This window comes from Pseudorca crassidens, chromosome 12, assembly GCF_039906515.1.
Source record: "Pseudorca crassidens isolate mPseCra1 chromosome 12, mPseCra1.hap1, whole genome shotgun sequence".
Lineage (NCBI taxonomy): Eukaryota > Metazoa > Chordata > Mammalia > Artiodactyla > Delphinidae > Pseudorca > Pseudorca crassidens.
Window position 1 is genome coordinate 24,653,075 of NC_090307.1, and position 14,122 is coordinate 24,667,196.

General features: G+C 38.6%; 1 protein-coding gene across 4 annotated transcripts in view; it reads left to right on the plus strand.

The window, feature by feature from the left end:
* The window catches only part of DYM (dymeclin), a 373,371-nt gene that overhangs the window by 99,952 nt on the left and 259,297 nt on the right, over positions 1-14,122 (plus strand). For all 4 annotated transcript variants that reach the window (XM_067699139.1, XM_067699137.1, XM_067699140.1 and 1 more), the window contains exon 8: positions 999-1,141. In XM_067699139.1, the coding sequence (XP_067555240.1) occupies positions 999-1,141 (143 nt within the window). The remainder of the gene's footprint in view (positions 1-998; positions 1,142-14,122) is intronic.

Genomic DNA, 14,122 nt, shown 5'->3' on the forward strand with positions numbered 1-14,122 from the left:
TGTGTGCTAACCATGTGCCAGGCATGTGTTAGGATGTGGAGCTGTGCTCCTGAGCAGAGCAGAAGCTTACAGTCTCCTGGGGGGTAGGGACGGGAGTAGATAAATATTAAACACACACACACACACACACACACACACACACACAGAGAGAGAGAGAGAGAGAGAGAGAGAGAGAGGGAGAGGGAGAGAAGCACCTTTGTCTTTTCACATCCCTCTTGCTACCTTGATTATACTTGTGGCACATCCACAGAATCCTTTAGAGCTCTTTTAGAACATATTTGAAAATCACTGATAATAGGGATAAAAGGCCTTAAGCGTTGGCTGAAGAGTCTATTCAAAAGTTTTCTCCAGATTGCAGGAATTGATTTATCACCAATTTGTGGACACATATCCCTTTTAACCTGTTTTCTCTGCCTTCTCCTCTCATTCTGTTACTTAAAAGCAAAGGGTATTAACATTAAAAGAAATCTGTATATATATGGATATGTTTTTTATATGTATGCATAGATTGAATAACTTCATACTTTTATTTTAAACAGTGTAAGATATTTAACAATTATTATATTGATTGTATGTTGAATATTTTGGATATATTGGGTTAAGTCAAATATACTATTCAAGTCAATTTCCATACTTTTAAATTCTTGCGTTTTCCCACTGACTCTGTGTTACTACCTCCCTTCAAGTGCCAAGTACTGTATTATACACTGAATTTATAATATTTCACCTGTTATACAGATTACAAATAAGGTAACTGAAGCTTAGGAGTTGAAGCGATTTGATGAATGACATACAGCATAGTAAGAGGAAAGCCAGATTTAAGCCTCAAGTCTGATCTCAAAGCCCATGGTCTTCACTGTTGTGACAGTGCCAGATTTCTTTGAATTGTGCTAATCCCTTTTATGTCGGTAGATTATATAGGTTATATTTATCACGATACAAAGTCAGTTGACTCCCCCAAATCTGAGTTTATTTTCTTCTTTTTTCTTTTTGTGTAGCCTCCCATATACCAGCAAACTTGTAAAGACCTTGTTGTATAACTTCATCAGGCAAGAAAAGCCGCCTCCTCCAGGAGCACACGTTTTCCCTCAGCAGTCAGATGCGGGAGGGCTGCTGTATGGACTGGCATCAGGAGTAGCAAGTAAGTCTTACCAGATTTGTCAGGTCTTTGTTATACGTAGGTTTTGTCCAGTTAGTCATAAGAAATTCTGTTCAGTTGGCTGCCGCTACTAATTGTTATATTGCATCTGTGCAGCTGGTTAAATGTGAAATATTGGAAACAATTTAAAATATTTTTTCCATTTGGTGCACTGATTTATACAAGGAAATATATGCAAATCATGAATAGATTGTTTACCTATAAGAGGACATTTTTCCAGAAGAATATTTATAAATATGCATATTGCATGCATTCTAGCTGTACAATATAAATACAGTCATGCTCTTGGGAACTTTTTATCGCTTGTGTTTTATGAGGAAATTATTCTATTTTAGGGGCTTTCTTGGTTAGGATTTTACGTGACTAATTAGGTATAGTTTTCTTATTATACTCAGTGTTTCATTTGTTCGGTGACAAATTAGCACATTTTCAAGAGTCTTGTAATAAATTCTGAAGTGGCACAAATGTGAGTTTTATCAGATTGGAAGCAAATTTCATTAACTGAACAAAGTCCTTTCCCACCATCCAGTAAAACCTCATTTCTACTTCACAGCGTTTAGACCTAAAGAGACCAGAAATACAAGAGGACCTGGGTCATGTGAGGTTACGTCAACTGAACTTGTGCTTTGTTCTGAAGGAGAAACAAAAACTAGACTGGCACTTTGGCAGTTGTAAGGTCTGCCTGGGTGCTCTTACTAAAGAAACAGTATACGGTCTGCTTAATTACATAGTGCAGAGTTCAGCTGTCTGAAGGAATTTTAAATGGAGCTGAGTTCCACAGCTGAATTAGGCTGGGACGTGCTCTCCACACTTAGGCAGGGGCGTCAGTTTGTTAGGAAAATGGAGTACTGTGTGATAATTTATGGGATGAGGAGTCTCAGGAACCTCTTTGGATGAGAAGACCTCTGTTCTAGGTTTGCCTTCCTTTGATTTCTTTCAGTATTATGAGTTGAATTACATTTGTAATCACTCATGGCTCTGTCTTTGGTGCTGAGTATGCTCCCTAGACCACCAGACCTGCAGAGGTTCATTCTCCGAGTCACCCCTCCCATTGCCCTCATTGTTTCCGATGAGGGGGCTGTACAAGGCTTGCTCATGTTCGGCCTCTGAAGGCAGCACAGGAATCCTGTGTGCCTGTGGGAATCGGGTGTCCTGTGGGAAGGCTTGATTCATCCATTAGTGTTTCCTTTTTTCAGTCATTAAACTGGTGTAAGTATTCAAAAGCTGAGTATTTTCCCGTTCTCCAATACGGTTGGACATTTTTTTTGGAGGAGGTTGTAGAAGTTCATTACCTGCTTTCTTCAAAACAGTGGCAGTGCTTCACAGTTTTTAAAAATACAGACTTGTGTGTAGTTCTTGATTTTTCTTGCAGTTACGTGTCATCATAAAGAAGTCCAGTATGGTGTGTGGTGTCATCAGTACCGGGTGCCAGAAAACTTGACTTGCTAACTTTAGATCTACTCTGTGTATCGGAAGGAAGTTCCTTTTCTTAGCTCCCAGTTTCTTTGTCTACCAGATGTCGATCACGGTTGGAATACATGATCTCTGACACTATTTCCACATAATTTTTTTTTTTTTGCGGTACGTGGGCGTCTCACTGCTGTAGCCTCTCCCGTTGCAGAGCACAGGCTCCGGACGCGCAGGCTCAGCGGCCATGGCTCACGGGCCCAGCCGCTCCGTGGCATGTGGGATCTTCCTGGACCGGGGCCCGAACCCGGGTCCCTTGCATTGGCAGGCGGACTCTCAACCACTGTGCCACCAGGGAAGCCCCTCTCCTCCTCTTTTGAAAGAGCTTTTTATTTGGAAATAAGTTCACACATATATAAAAATACCAAAACTAAAAAAATCCCCCAAATTATATACCTTTAATGAGGCTGATTTATTGTTAACATTTTATCCCATTTGTATTGTATTTGTATTCCCTCCCCCCAAATCTACACACACACACACACACACACACACATTTTTTTTAACCATTTTTGAGAATAAGTTATATACATCATGGCCCTTTACCCCTAAGTACTTGAATGTGTATTTCCTAAAAGGGGATCTCTCTTTTTTTTTTAACTTTTGTTAAAAACATTGAAGTATAGTTATTTAATTTACAATGTTGTGTTAGTTTGAGACGTACAGCAGGGTGATTCTGTTATTCATATATATATATTCTTTTTAGAATATATTACAAGATAATTGAGTATAGTTCCCTGTGCTACACAGTAGGTCCTTGTTTACGCATTTATATAGTGTGTGTATATGTTAATCCTAAACTCCTAATTTATCTCCCCCCCATCCCCTTTGCTAACTATAAGCTTGTTTTCTATGTCTGTGAGTCTCTTTCTGTTTTGTAAATAAGTTCATTTGTATCATTTTTTCAGATTCCACATATAAATGATATCATATGATACTTGTCCTTCTCTGTCTGACTTCACTTAGTATGATAATCTCTACATCCATCCATGTTGCTGGAAATGGTATTTTCATTCTTTTTTTAAAATCAATTAATTTATGTATTTTCTTTTTTCTTTCTGGCTGCATTGGGTCTTCGTTGCTGCACACGGGCTATCTCTAGTTGCAGCGAGCGGGGGCTACTCTTCATCGCGGTGTGGGGGCTACTCTTCATTGCAGTGCGCGGGCTTCTCATTGTGGTGGCTTCTCTTGTTGGGGAGCACAGGCTCTAGGAGCGTGGACTTCAGTAGTTGTGGCACACAGGCTCAGTAGCTGTGGCTCACGGGCTTTAGAATGCAGGCTCAGTAGTTGTGGCACATGAGCTTAGTTGCTCTGTGGCACGTAGGATCTTCCTGGACAAGAGCTTGAACCCGTGTCCCTGCACTGGCAGGCAGATTCCTAACCACTGCGCCACCAGGGAAGTCCTATTTCATTCTTTTTATGGCTGAGTAATATTCCATTGTCTGTGTATATTTGTGTGTGTATGTATGTATATATTTATATGTGTATATGTGTGTGTGTGTGTATACACACATACACACACACACATATATATATATATATATATATATATATATATATCTCTCACATCTTCTTTATCCATTCATCTGTTGATGGACACTAAGGTTGCTTCCATGTCTTGGCTTTTGTAAATGGTGCTGCTTTGAACATTGGTGTGCGTGTATCTTATGATATTATGAATTAGAGCTTTCATCTTTTCTGGATATATGCCCAGTAGTGGGATTGCAGAATCATATGGTAGCTCTATTTTTAGTTCTCTAAGGAACCTCCATACTGTTCTGCATAGTGGCTGTAGCAATTTACATTCCCACCAACATGTGCTTGTGCTTACACCTTGGAATTTCTAAGCCGTTAGATATGAAGTGTGGCCTGGTCATACATATTTTCAGTAAGCATTCTAGATGGTTCTGAAAAAGCTGGTCCATTTCTGCACCACTTTGTGGTGTGGGTCCCTTTCCTGTGCTTGCATCTGTTCTGCTGTGGGCCCATCATGGCAGATAGTTGAGCCAATTCTGTTAACTGTTGGGGATTACATTGTTTTGAGGCAGCTCTAATGGGTTTAACTGACACACTCCTTCAGTATTATCTTGCTTTCTCTTCTTATTACTCTCTTACTGATGAGGTCCAGTTTATCAGAATTGTTTTTTTTTTAATTTATTTTTTTATACAGCAGGTTCTTATTAGTTATCTGTTTTATACATGTTAGTGTATGCATGTCAATCCCAATCGCCCAATTCATCCCACCACCCGCACCCCCGCCACTTTCCCCCATTTGAGTGCATACTTTTGTTCTCTACATCTGTGTCTCTATTTCTGCCTGGCAAACTAGTTCATCTGTACCATTTTTCTAGATACCACATATATGTGTTAATATAAGATATTTGTTTTTCTCTTTCTGACTTACTTCACTCTGTATGGCAGTCTCCAGGTCCATCCATGTCTCTACAAATGGCCCAATTTCGTTCATTTTTATGGCTGAGAATATTCCATTGTATATATATACCACATCTTCTTTATCCATTTGTCTGTCGATGGGCATTTAAGTTGCTTCCATGACCTGGCTATTGTAAATAGTGCTGCAGTGAACATTGGGGTGCATGTATCTTTTTGAATTATAGTTTTCTCTGTGTATATGCCCAGTGGTGGGATTGCTGGGTCATATGATAGTTTTATTTTTAGTTTTTTAAGGAATCGCCATGCTGTTCTCCATAGTGGCTGTATCAATTTACATTCCCACCGACAGTGAAGAGAGTTCCCTTTTCTCCACACGCTCTCCAGCATTTGTTGTTTGTAGATTTTCTGATGATGCCCGTTCTGGCTGGTGTGAGGTGATACCTCACTGTAGTTTTGATTTGCATTTCTCTAATAATTAGTGATGTTGAGCAGCTTTTCATGTGCCTCTTGGACATCTGTATGTCTTCTTTGGAGAAATGTCTATTTAGGTTTTCTACCCATTTTTGGATTGGGTTGTTTGTTTTTTTTAATATTGAGCTGCATGAGCTGTTTATATATTTTGGAGATTAATCCTTTGTCTGTTGATTCGTTTGCAAATATTTTCTCCCATTCTGAGGGTTGTCTTTTCATCTTGTTTATAGTTCCCTTTGCTATGCAAAAGCTTTTAAGTTTCTTTAGGTACCATTTGTTTATTTTTGTATTTTTTTCTGTTACTCTAGGAGGTGGGTTAAAAAAGAACGTGCTGTGATTTATGTCAAAGGGTGTTCTTCCTATGTTTTCCTCTAAGAGTTTTATAATGTCTGGTCTTACATTTAGGTCTTTAATCCATTCTGAGTTTATTTTTGTGTATGGTGTTAGGGAGTATTCTAATTTCATTTTTTTCCCATGCAACTGTTCAGTTTTCCCAGCACCACTTATTGAAGAGGCTGTCTTTTCTCCATTGTATATCCTTGCCTCCTTTGTCATAGATTAGTTGACCATAGGTGCATGGGTTTATCTCTGGGGTTTCTCTCCTGTTCCATTGATCCATATTTCTGTTTCTGTTCCAGTACCATGTTGTCTTGACTACTGTAGCTTTGTAGTATAATCTGAAGTCAGGGAGTCTGATTCCTCCAGCTCCGCTTTTTTCCCTCGAGATTGCTTTGGTTATTCTGGGTCTTTTGTGTTTCCATACAAATTTTAAGATTTTTTTGTTCTATTTCTGTAAAAAAAGTCATTTGTAATTTGATAGGGATTGCATTGAATCTGTAGATTGCTTTGGGTAGTATAGTCATTTTCACAGTGTTGATTCTTCCAATCCAAGAACATGGTACATCTCTCCATCTGTTGGTGACATCTTTGGTTTCTTTCATCAGTGTCTCATAGTTTTCTGAGTACAGGTCTTCTACCTCCTTAGGTAGGTTTATTCCTAGGTATTTTATTCTTTTTGTTGCAGTGGTGAATGGGATTGTTTCCTTAATTTCTCTTTCTGATCTTTCGTTGTTAGTGTATAGGAATGCAGGAGATTTCTGTGCATTAATTTTGTATCCTACAACTGTACCAAATTCATTGATTAGCTCTACTAGTTTTCTGGTGGTGTCTTTAGGATTATCTATGTATAGTATCATGTCATCCACAAACAATGACAGCTTTACTTCTTGTTTTCCAATTTGTATTCCTTTTCTTCTTTGATTGCCGTGGCTAGGACTTCCAAAACTATGTTGAATAAGAGTGGCAAGAGTGGACATCCTTGTCTTGTTCCTGATCTTAGAGGAAATGCTTTCAGTTTTTCACCATTGAGAATGATGTTGGCTGTGGGTTTGTCGTATATGGCCTTTATTATGTTGAGGTAGCTTCCCTCTATGCCCACTTTCTGGAGAGTTTTTATCATAAATAGTTGTTGAATTTTGTCAAAAGCTTTTTCTGCATCTATTGAGTTGATCATACGGTTTTTCTCCTTCAGTTTGTTAATATGGTGTATCACATTGATTGATTTGCGTATATTGAAGAATCCTTGCATCCCTGGGATAAATCCCACTTGATCGTGGTGTATGATCCTTTTAATGTGTTGTTGGATTCTGTTTGCTAGTATTTTGTTGAGGATTTTTGCATCTATATTTATCAGTGATATGGGTCTGTAATTTTCTTTTTTTGTAGTATCTTTGTCTGGTTTTGGTATCAGGGTGATGGTGGCCTCATAGCATGAGTTTGGGAGTGTTCCTTCCTCTGCAATTTTTGGAAGAGTTTGAGAAGAATTGGTGTTAGCTCTCCTCTAAATGTTTGATAGAACTCACCTGTGAAGCCATCTGGTCCTGGACTTTTGTTTGTTGGAAGATTTTTAATCACAGTGTCAATTTCATTACTGTGATTGGTCTGTTCATATTTTCTGTTTCTTCCTGGTTCAGTCTTGGAAGGTTATACCTTTCTAAGAATTTGTGCATTTCTTCCAGGTTGTCCATTTTATTGGCATAGAGTTGCTTGTAGTACTCACTTATGATGCTTTGTATTTCTGCAGTGTCCGTTGTAACTTCTCCTTTTTTATTTCTAATTTTATTGATTTGAGTGCTCTCCCTCTTTTTCTTTTTTTAAAATGTATTTATTTTTGGCTGCACTGGGTCTTCGTTGCTGCGTGCAGGCTTTCTCTAGTTGCGGCGAGCGGGGGCTTCTCTTCGTTGCGGTGTGCAGGCTTCTCATTGCAGTGGCTTCTCTCGTTGCAGAGCACAGGCTCTAGGCACGTGGGCTTCAGTAGTTGTGGCACGAAGGCTTCAGTAGTTGTGGCTCACAGGCTCTAGAGCGCAGGCTCAGTCGTTGTGGTGCTCGGGCTTAGTTTCTCCATGGCATGTGGGATCTTCCCAGACCGGGTCTTGAACCCGTGTCTCCTGCACTGGCAGGCAGATTCTTAACCACTGGGCGACCAGGGAAGTCCTCCCTTTTTTTCTTGATGTGTCTGGCCAAAGGTTTATCAATTTTGTTTATCTTCTCAAAGAACCAGCTTTTACTTTTATTGATGTTTGCTATTATTTTCTTTGTTTCTGTTTCATTTATTTCTGCTCTGATCTTTATGATTTCTTTCCTTCTAATAGCTTTGGGTTTTGTTTGTTCTTCTTTCTCTAGTTCCTTTAGGTGTAAGGTTAGATTGTTTATTTGAGATGTTTCTTGTTTCTTGAGGTAGGCTTGTATAGCTATAAACTTCCCTCTTAGAACTGCTTTTGCTGCATCCCATAAGTTTTGGATCGCTGTGTTTTCATTGTCGTTTGTTTCTAGGTATTTTTTGATTTCCTCTTCGATTTCTTCAATGATCTCTTGGTTATTTAGTAATGTATTGTTTAGCCTCCACGACTTTGTGTTTTTTACGTTTTTTGTTCCCTGTAATTGATTTCTAATCTCATAGCATTGTGTTCGGAAAAGATGCTTGATATGATTTTAATTTTCTTTAATTTACCAAGGCTTGATTAGTGACTCAAGATGTGATCTCTCCTGGAGAATGTGCTGTGTGCACTTGAGAAGAAAGTGTAATCTGCTGTTTTCAGATGGAATGTCCTAAAAATATCAGTTAAATCTATCTGGTCTATTGTGTCTTTTAAAGCTTATGTTTCCCCAATAATTTTCTGTCTGGATGATCTGTCCATTGATATAGGTGAGGTGTTAAAGTCCCCCATTAAATTGTGTTACTCTCGATTTCCTCTTTTATAGCTGTTAGAATTTGCCTTATGTTGACTGGTGGCTCGAACAGCAGATGTTTATTTCTCCCAGTTTTAGAGGCTGGGAAGTCTAAGATTAAGGTGCTGGCAGATTTGGTTCTTAGTGAGGGCTCTCTTCTTGGCTTGCAGATGGTTGCACAGTATCTTTACATGGTGTCTCTTTTTCCTCATATAAGGGCACAAATATCATCATGGGGGCTCCACCCTCATGACTGCATCTAAACCTAATGACTTTACAAAAGGCCCTACCTCCTATTACCACCACATTGGGGTTAGGGCTTAATATATGAATTTGGGGTTGGGGGACACAAACATTCAGTCAGTAATAGGTATTAAATAGGTCATGCTGGAATTCCCCTCACTGAAATTCTCAGTTTGGGAGGCCATTGGTCTCTTTTTTATGTCAACAGCTAAGGCACCTTTTAGCCCCAGTCATTCTTTATTTTAAACCACAACCTGTTTAGTGGTGGAGGTGAGGGTTTTGCCCAAAGTAGATCACTCATAGCCCATTCCAACCTCACTAATATGTTTTTTAAAAAATAAAGAAGGAAAAGGCATTCCAGAATGCATAAGGATTCCACCACCACCACCACCACCAAATAATCCTGTGATTGAAACAAGTTATTTTCTATTCTGATTTTGGAGGCCACTCCTTATATTGTCCTTTGGGAGGAACTAGCTTTAGATCTTGATAACTTGGTATTATGGAAGAGGCATAAGTATCAGACTCTGGCTGTTGGTATTAGACCTAGAATTGAAAGCCAGTCCTGCCATTTACTAACTAGATGTTCTTTGGCTATTTAACCTCTTAGTGACTCAAATTCTTCAAGGCAAAATGAGGGTAATACCTTCCTTTATAGGGCTACTGAGGGCATGAAATGAGCAAAAGTGTAAGAAGGAGCCTCGTACCCAGTAGGTGCATAATAAATGGTCACTGTTTGTCACAAATATTACATAGTTGTATTTGAAAGATAAATTTTGTTTAAAATAAATACAAAAAAGGCAGTGACCTTATAATGATTTACAAGTTTACTCAGATTTTTCATGTAAATAAATTACGAAAATATCTGATATTTGGTATACACATTTATAACAGAGACTTCAGATAGTCACTACAAGAGTTATGTTGAAAATTTATATTGTGAGAAGGAAAAACAGTTATAACATTTATTGTTTTTCTTTTGATTCTATCCTTACTTCTTTGACCCTGTCTTCTAATATATTTTAAAGCTTCTAAATTGCCTCTAATACCTAAAAAAAAGGGTGAAGCAAAGGAAGCATTGACCTTGAAATTTCTTGTGTGTTTTTTCATTGTAAGACAGAGCTGTAATGTGATTGTAACTGAGTATTTAACGTTTTAAAGAGCCAAGCCTAATTGAATGTGTTCTGCCAAGCTGGGCTTTCCATCGCAACTACTGAGGTTTCACACGATAATTTCTGATATATGGCTTTTCCATTTGAATGAGCCATCAAAAATGTTTTTTTTTCCTTTGCTTGCAGTGGTGGGTGTCCCAGCCAAATTATAAAGCCAAAGTAGTGATTATTTGTTTAGGTAAATGCTATAATAGAGAAATTAATAAAGTAGAATTTGAAGATTAAAACTCATTTCTCCCAATTGGTGTTATTGAGAAAGTTACTGAATTCATTATGATAGGTATGGTATGAAGTAGTTGTAATTTTTTTTTACGTGGCGGTTGTTTTTCTCTTCAGTTTTGGCTTCTTCTGGGCTGACTCATTGAGAGAAAGAACAACTACAGTAAGCGAAAAAGTATGTGGCACTCAGAAACAGGCATAGTTGTGAAAGCATTTCTAATTAAAGCACTTTGAATTTTCAAAGAAAGAAAGTGCTTTATAAACAGTAATTACATTCTCAATTCATTTTTATTTGGAATGATCTGATAGATTTTTATATACCAGGTGAAAGAATGACTTTTTTCTCCCCTTCTTTATTTTCAGGATTGAACTCATTTTGTGACTTTTAAAATATAGTTAATTTCAGTTTACTGTTTACTTGTAATGGTTCTTTGCAGGCATACAGTGAGCATTTATTTACTTTATTTTTGGCTGTGTTGGGTCTTCATTGCTGCGCGTGGGCTTTCTTTAGTTGAGTCAAGTGGGGGCTACACTTTGTTGCGGTGCACGGGCTTCTCATTGCGGTGGCTTCTCTTGTTGCGGAGCACAGGCTTCAGTAGTTCTGTCGCGCAGGCTCTAGAGCGCAAGTTCAGTAGTTGTGGCCCGTGGGCTTAGTTGCTCCATGGCATGTGCGGTCTTCCGAGACCAGGGCTTGAACCCGTGTCCCTTGCATTGGCAGGCAGATTCTTAACCACTGTGCCACCAGGGAAGCCCCAGAGTGAGTGTTTAGATTAGTATCTACAATCCAAACTGACCATATTTAGTTGTAGGTCATAATATAAGTTATTTTACTTTTAATTGCTCTCTGAAACAAGCATTATTTCAGATTTTAGACTTGTAAAAAATGTTTATTAAAAGATATTCGTTGGAAGTGTCAAAATATAGTATTGGCTTGTTTATCTTTTATCCTTGTAATTTGCTGGCAACCGCTCCTAAACCAGTTTCCAGAAATGGTTTGTGTTTTTTCTTTTTTCTTTTTTTTTTTTGTGGTACGCGGGCCTCCCACTGTTGTGGCCTCTCCCGTTGCGGAGCACAGGCTCCGGATGCGCAGGCTCAGCGGCCATGGCTCATGGGCCCAGCCGCTCTGCGGCATGTGGGATCTTCCCGTACCGAGGCACGAACCCACGTCCCCTGCATTGGTAGGCGGATTCCCAACCACTGCGCCACCAGGGAAGCCCTCCAGAAATGGTTTTGAAAGTCAGTATGCCAGCCCTCTAGTCTCATTTTCTTCTTAACAGATTTGAGGGGAAGACTGAAGCTTTTTTTATGCCACAAATCGTTGGGGAATGAATTCATTCATATTCACCAGGAAGAAAATAGAATAATGCAGTCAATTTCAGATGAAATCCTAGGAATAAGTTTCTAAGACTGCTATAAATGTTGTTTATTTGGCATCGACGATTTAATGTTTCTGAGACTCCACTAACGTAATTTATTTTATTGTGGAATTTAAAATATTAAAGATATTTTAAACATAAGAATATTAAAATCATGGAATTCTAATTTTGGGGACTGAATCTTATTTGAAAAATGAAGCAATTAAAGTAGATTTGCTGGGGCTTCCCTGGTGGCGCAGTGGTTGAGAGTCCGCCTGCCGATGCAGGGGACATGGGTTCATGCCCCGGTCCGGGAGGATCCCACATGCCGTGGAGCGGCTGGGTCTGTGAGCCATGGCCGCTGAGCCTGCACGTCTGGAGCCTGTGCTCCGCAACAGGAGCGTATTGCAAAAAAAAAAAAAAAAAAAAAAATATATATATATATATATATATATATATATATATAAAATTCTGTTAGATAAAAATACCCTTCAATATTTTTTTGCATGGGAGTGTAGATTTATGGAGCCTAAAACTGTATGTCAAATGACTAAAGAAACAAACAATGTTAATAAACATTATTACAACACATAACAGGAGTTAGCCAAGCAGGAGAAGAGACTAGTAAGTTGCTTTGGGATGCTTGGGATACTTTCCAGAGATGTACAAAGGATAGGGTACGAATATCTTGATTCACCCTGCTGGTCCTGTGTGGAGCTAGGTGCTGCTTATTAGACTGTAGATGTAGTTTTACCCTTATTTTGCATGAAGTGAAAGTGAATTAAATTTGTTTCAAAATCAGACATATATGAAAGTAGGTACAGTTGCAGCCAGTAACTTTTAGAGGTTTAACACTGGAGATGAATGTCATATTTTTAATTATGAAAGAAGGTGTTGGTACACCAGTGGGAACTCTGACAACTCTGCTAAGAGTGTAATTAGGTATAGCTACTTTGGAAAATATTTGACCATTATTTAGTCAAATATTGACTGAATATGAACATACCCTGTACCCCAGCAGCTCCATTCTTAGGTATATGTCCTAAAGGAACCTGCACACCTGAGTGCAAGAAAACATGAAAAAAAGTTCGTAGCAACATTGTTTATAATCGTCTCCAACTGGAAACACATCAGATGACCATCAAGAGTGGAATGGATGAAGAGTATTATGTTCATTATATGCAGCTGAAGTGACTGCAGCTCCCCATGTAAACTGATGACTCTTAGAAAACCACGTGGCATGAAAGAAGCAAGTTAAAAGAAAACATATACAGTATGAAAGTTCAAAAGTAGGCAAAACTACACCAAAAAAGCCAGGCAAAACTAAACTACATTGTTTAGAGTTTGGTCTGTAGGTGTTTGAAACTATAAAGAAAAGCAAGGAAATGATTATCATAAATTTGTATAATAATATTTGATAAGGAGTAAACTACCTATCCTCCTCAATTTACCATGGATGATGGCAGTGTGTAAGAGTTTTATTCTTCAGATGCCTTTGGTTTGCAGTCTTATATTAATTTCTTACTTGCTCTTGTTCATTACTTTTATTTTTGTCCTTCCTGCCTTATAATCATATTATCCTTTCAACATATTAATCATTTGAAATGCCTACACAGAACACTTCCTCCTCTTGTATATTCAATTTAGTGGATCTCTGGTTCTTTGAAATGTTTTGACATAATTTACAAACTTAGATTCTCTTATGTCTTGGTGTTGCATACATCCATGGTGGTTCTCCTGCTGTACACTGAACCATTTATATTGTCCCCCTGATACCTGGACACTGAAGGTCCACGCCCTTCAGATGGGGTTTTGTTTCAACCCTCTCCTGCATGCGTGCATTCAAGTTACACCAATATATACTTTATTCTTCAGGGAGATTTCTGTTTGCAGGTGTTTCTTAACATGTTTCCCCATTTCTTCATCCTAGGGAGCCTTTTTATTTTTAGTTTTTTTGTAATATTTTTTTAAAAAAATATTTATTTATTTGGCTGTGCTGGGTCTTAGTTGTAGCGTGTGGGATCTATAGTCACGGCGTGTGGGATCTTTAGTTGCGGCACGTGGGCTCTTTTAGTTGTGGCATGTGGGAGTGAACCTGGGCCCCCTGCATTGGGAGCACGGGGTCTTAACCACTGGACCACCAGGGAAGTCCCAGGAGCCTTGTTAGACTGTTTTTTCTTAATTGCCACTGCCACTCCCAAAGGAAAATTAAAACTACAAATATACTGTGTATCTGTTTATGTACTGTATGTATCTGTGCTTCATACATAAAAAGAGGGTTTTTATTTTTTGCTGTCTTCCGAATCAAGTTTTCAAAGTTTGTCCCCTTGAGATGATATTGCCAACTTTGCAATGCGTAATGTAAGCAAAAGTCTGCAGCCCTCCACTTAGGCTGAGCCAAATTCCTCCCTATG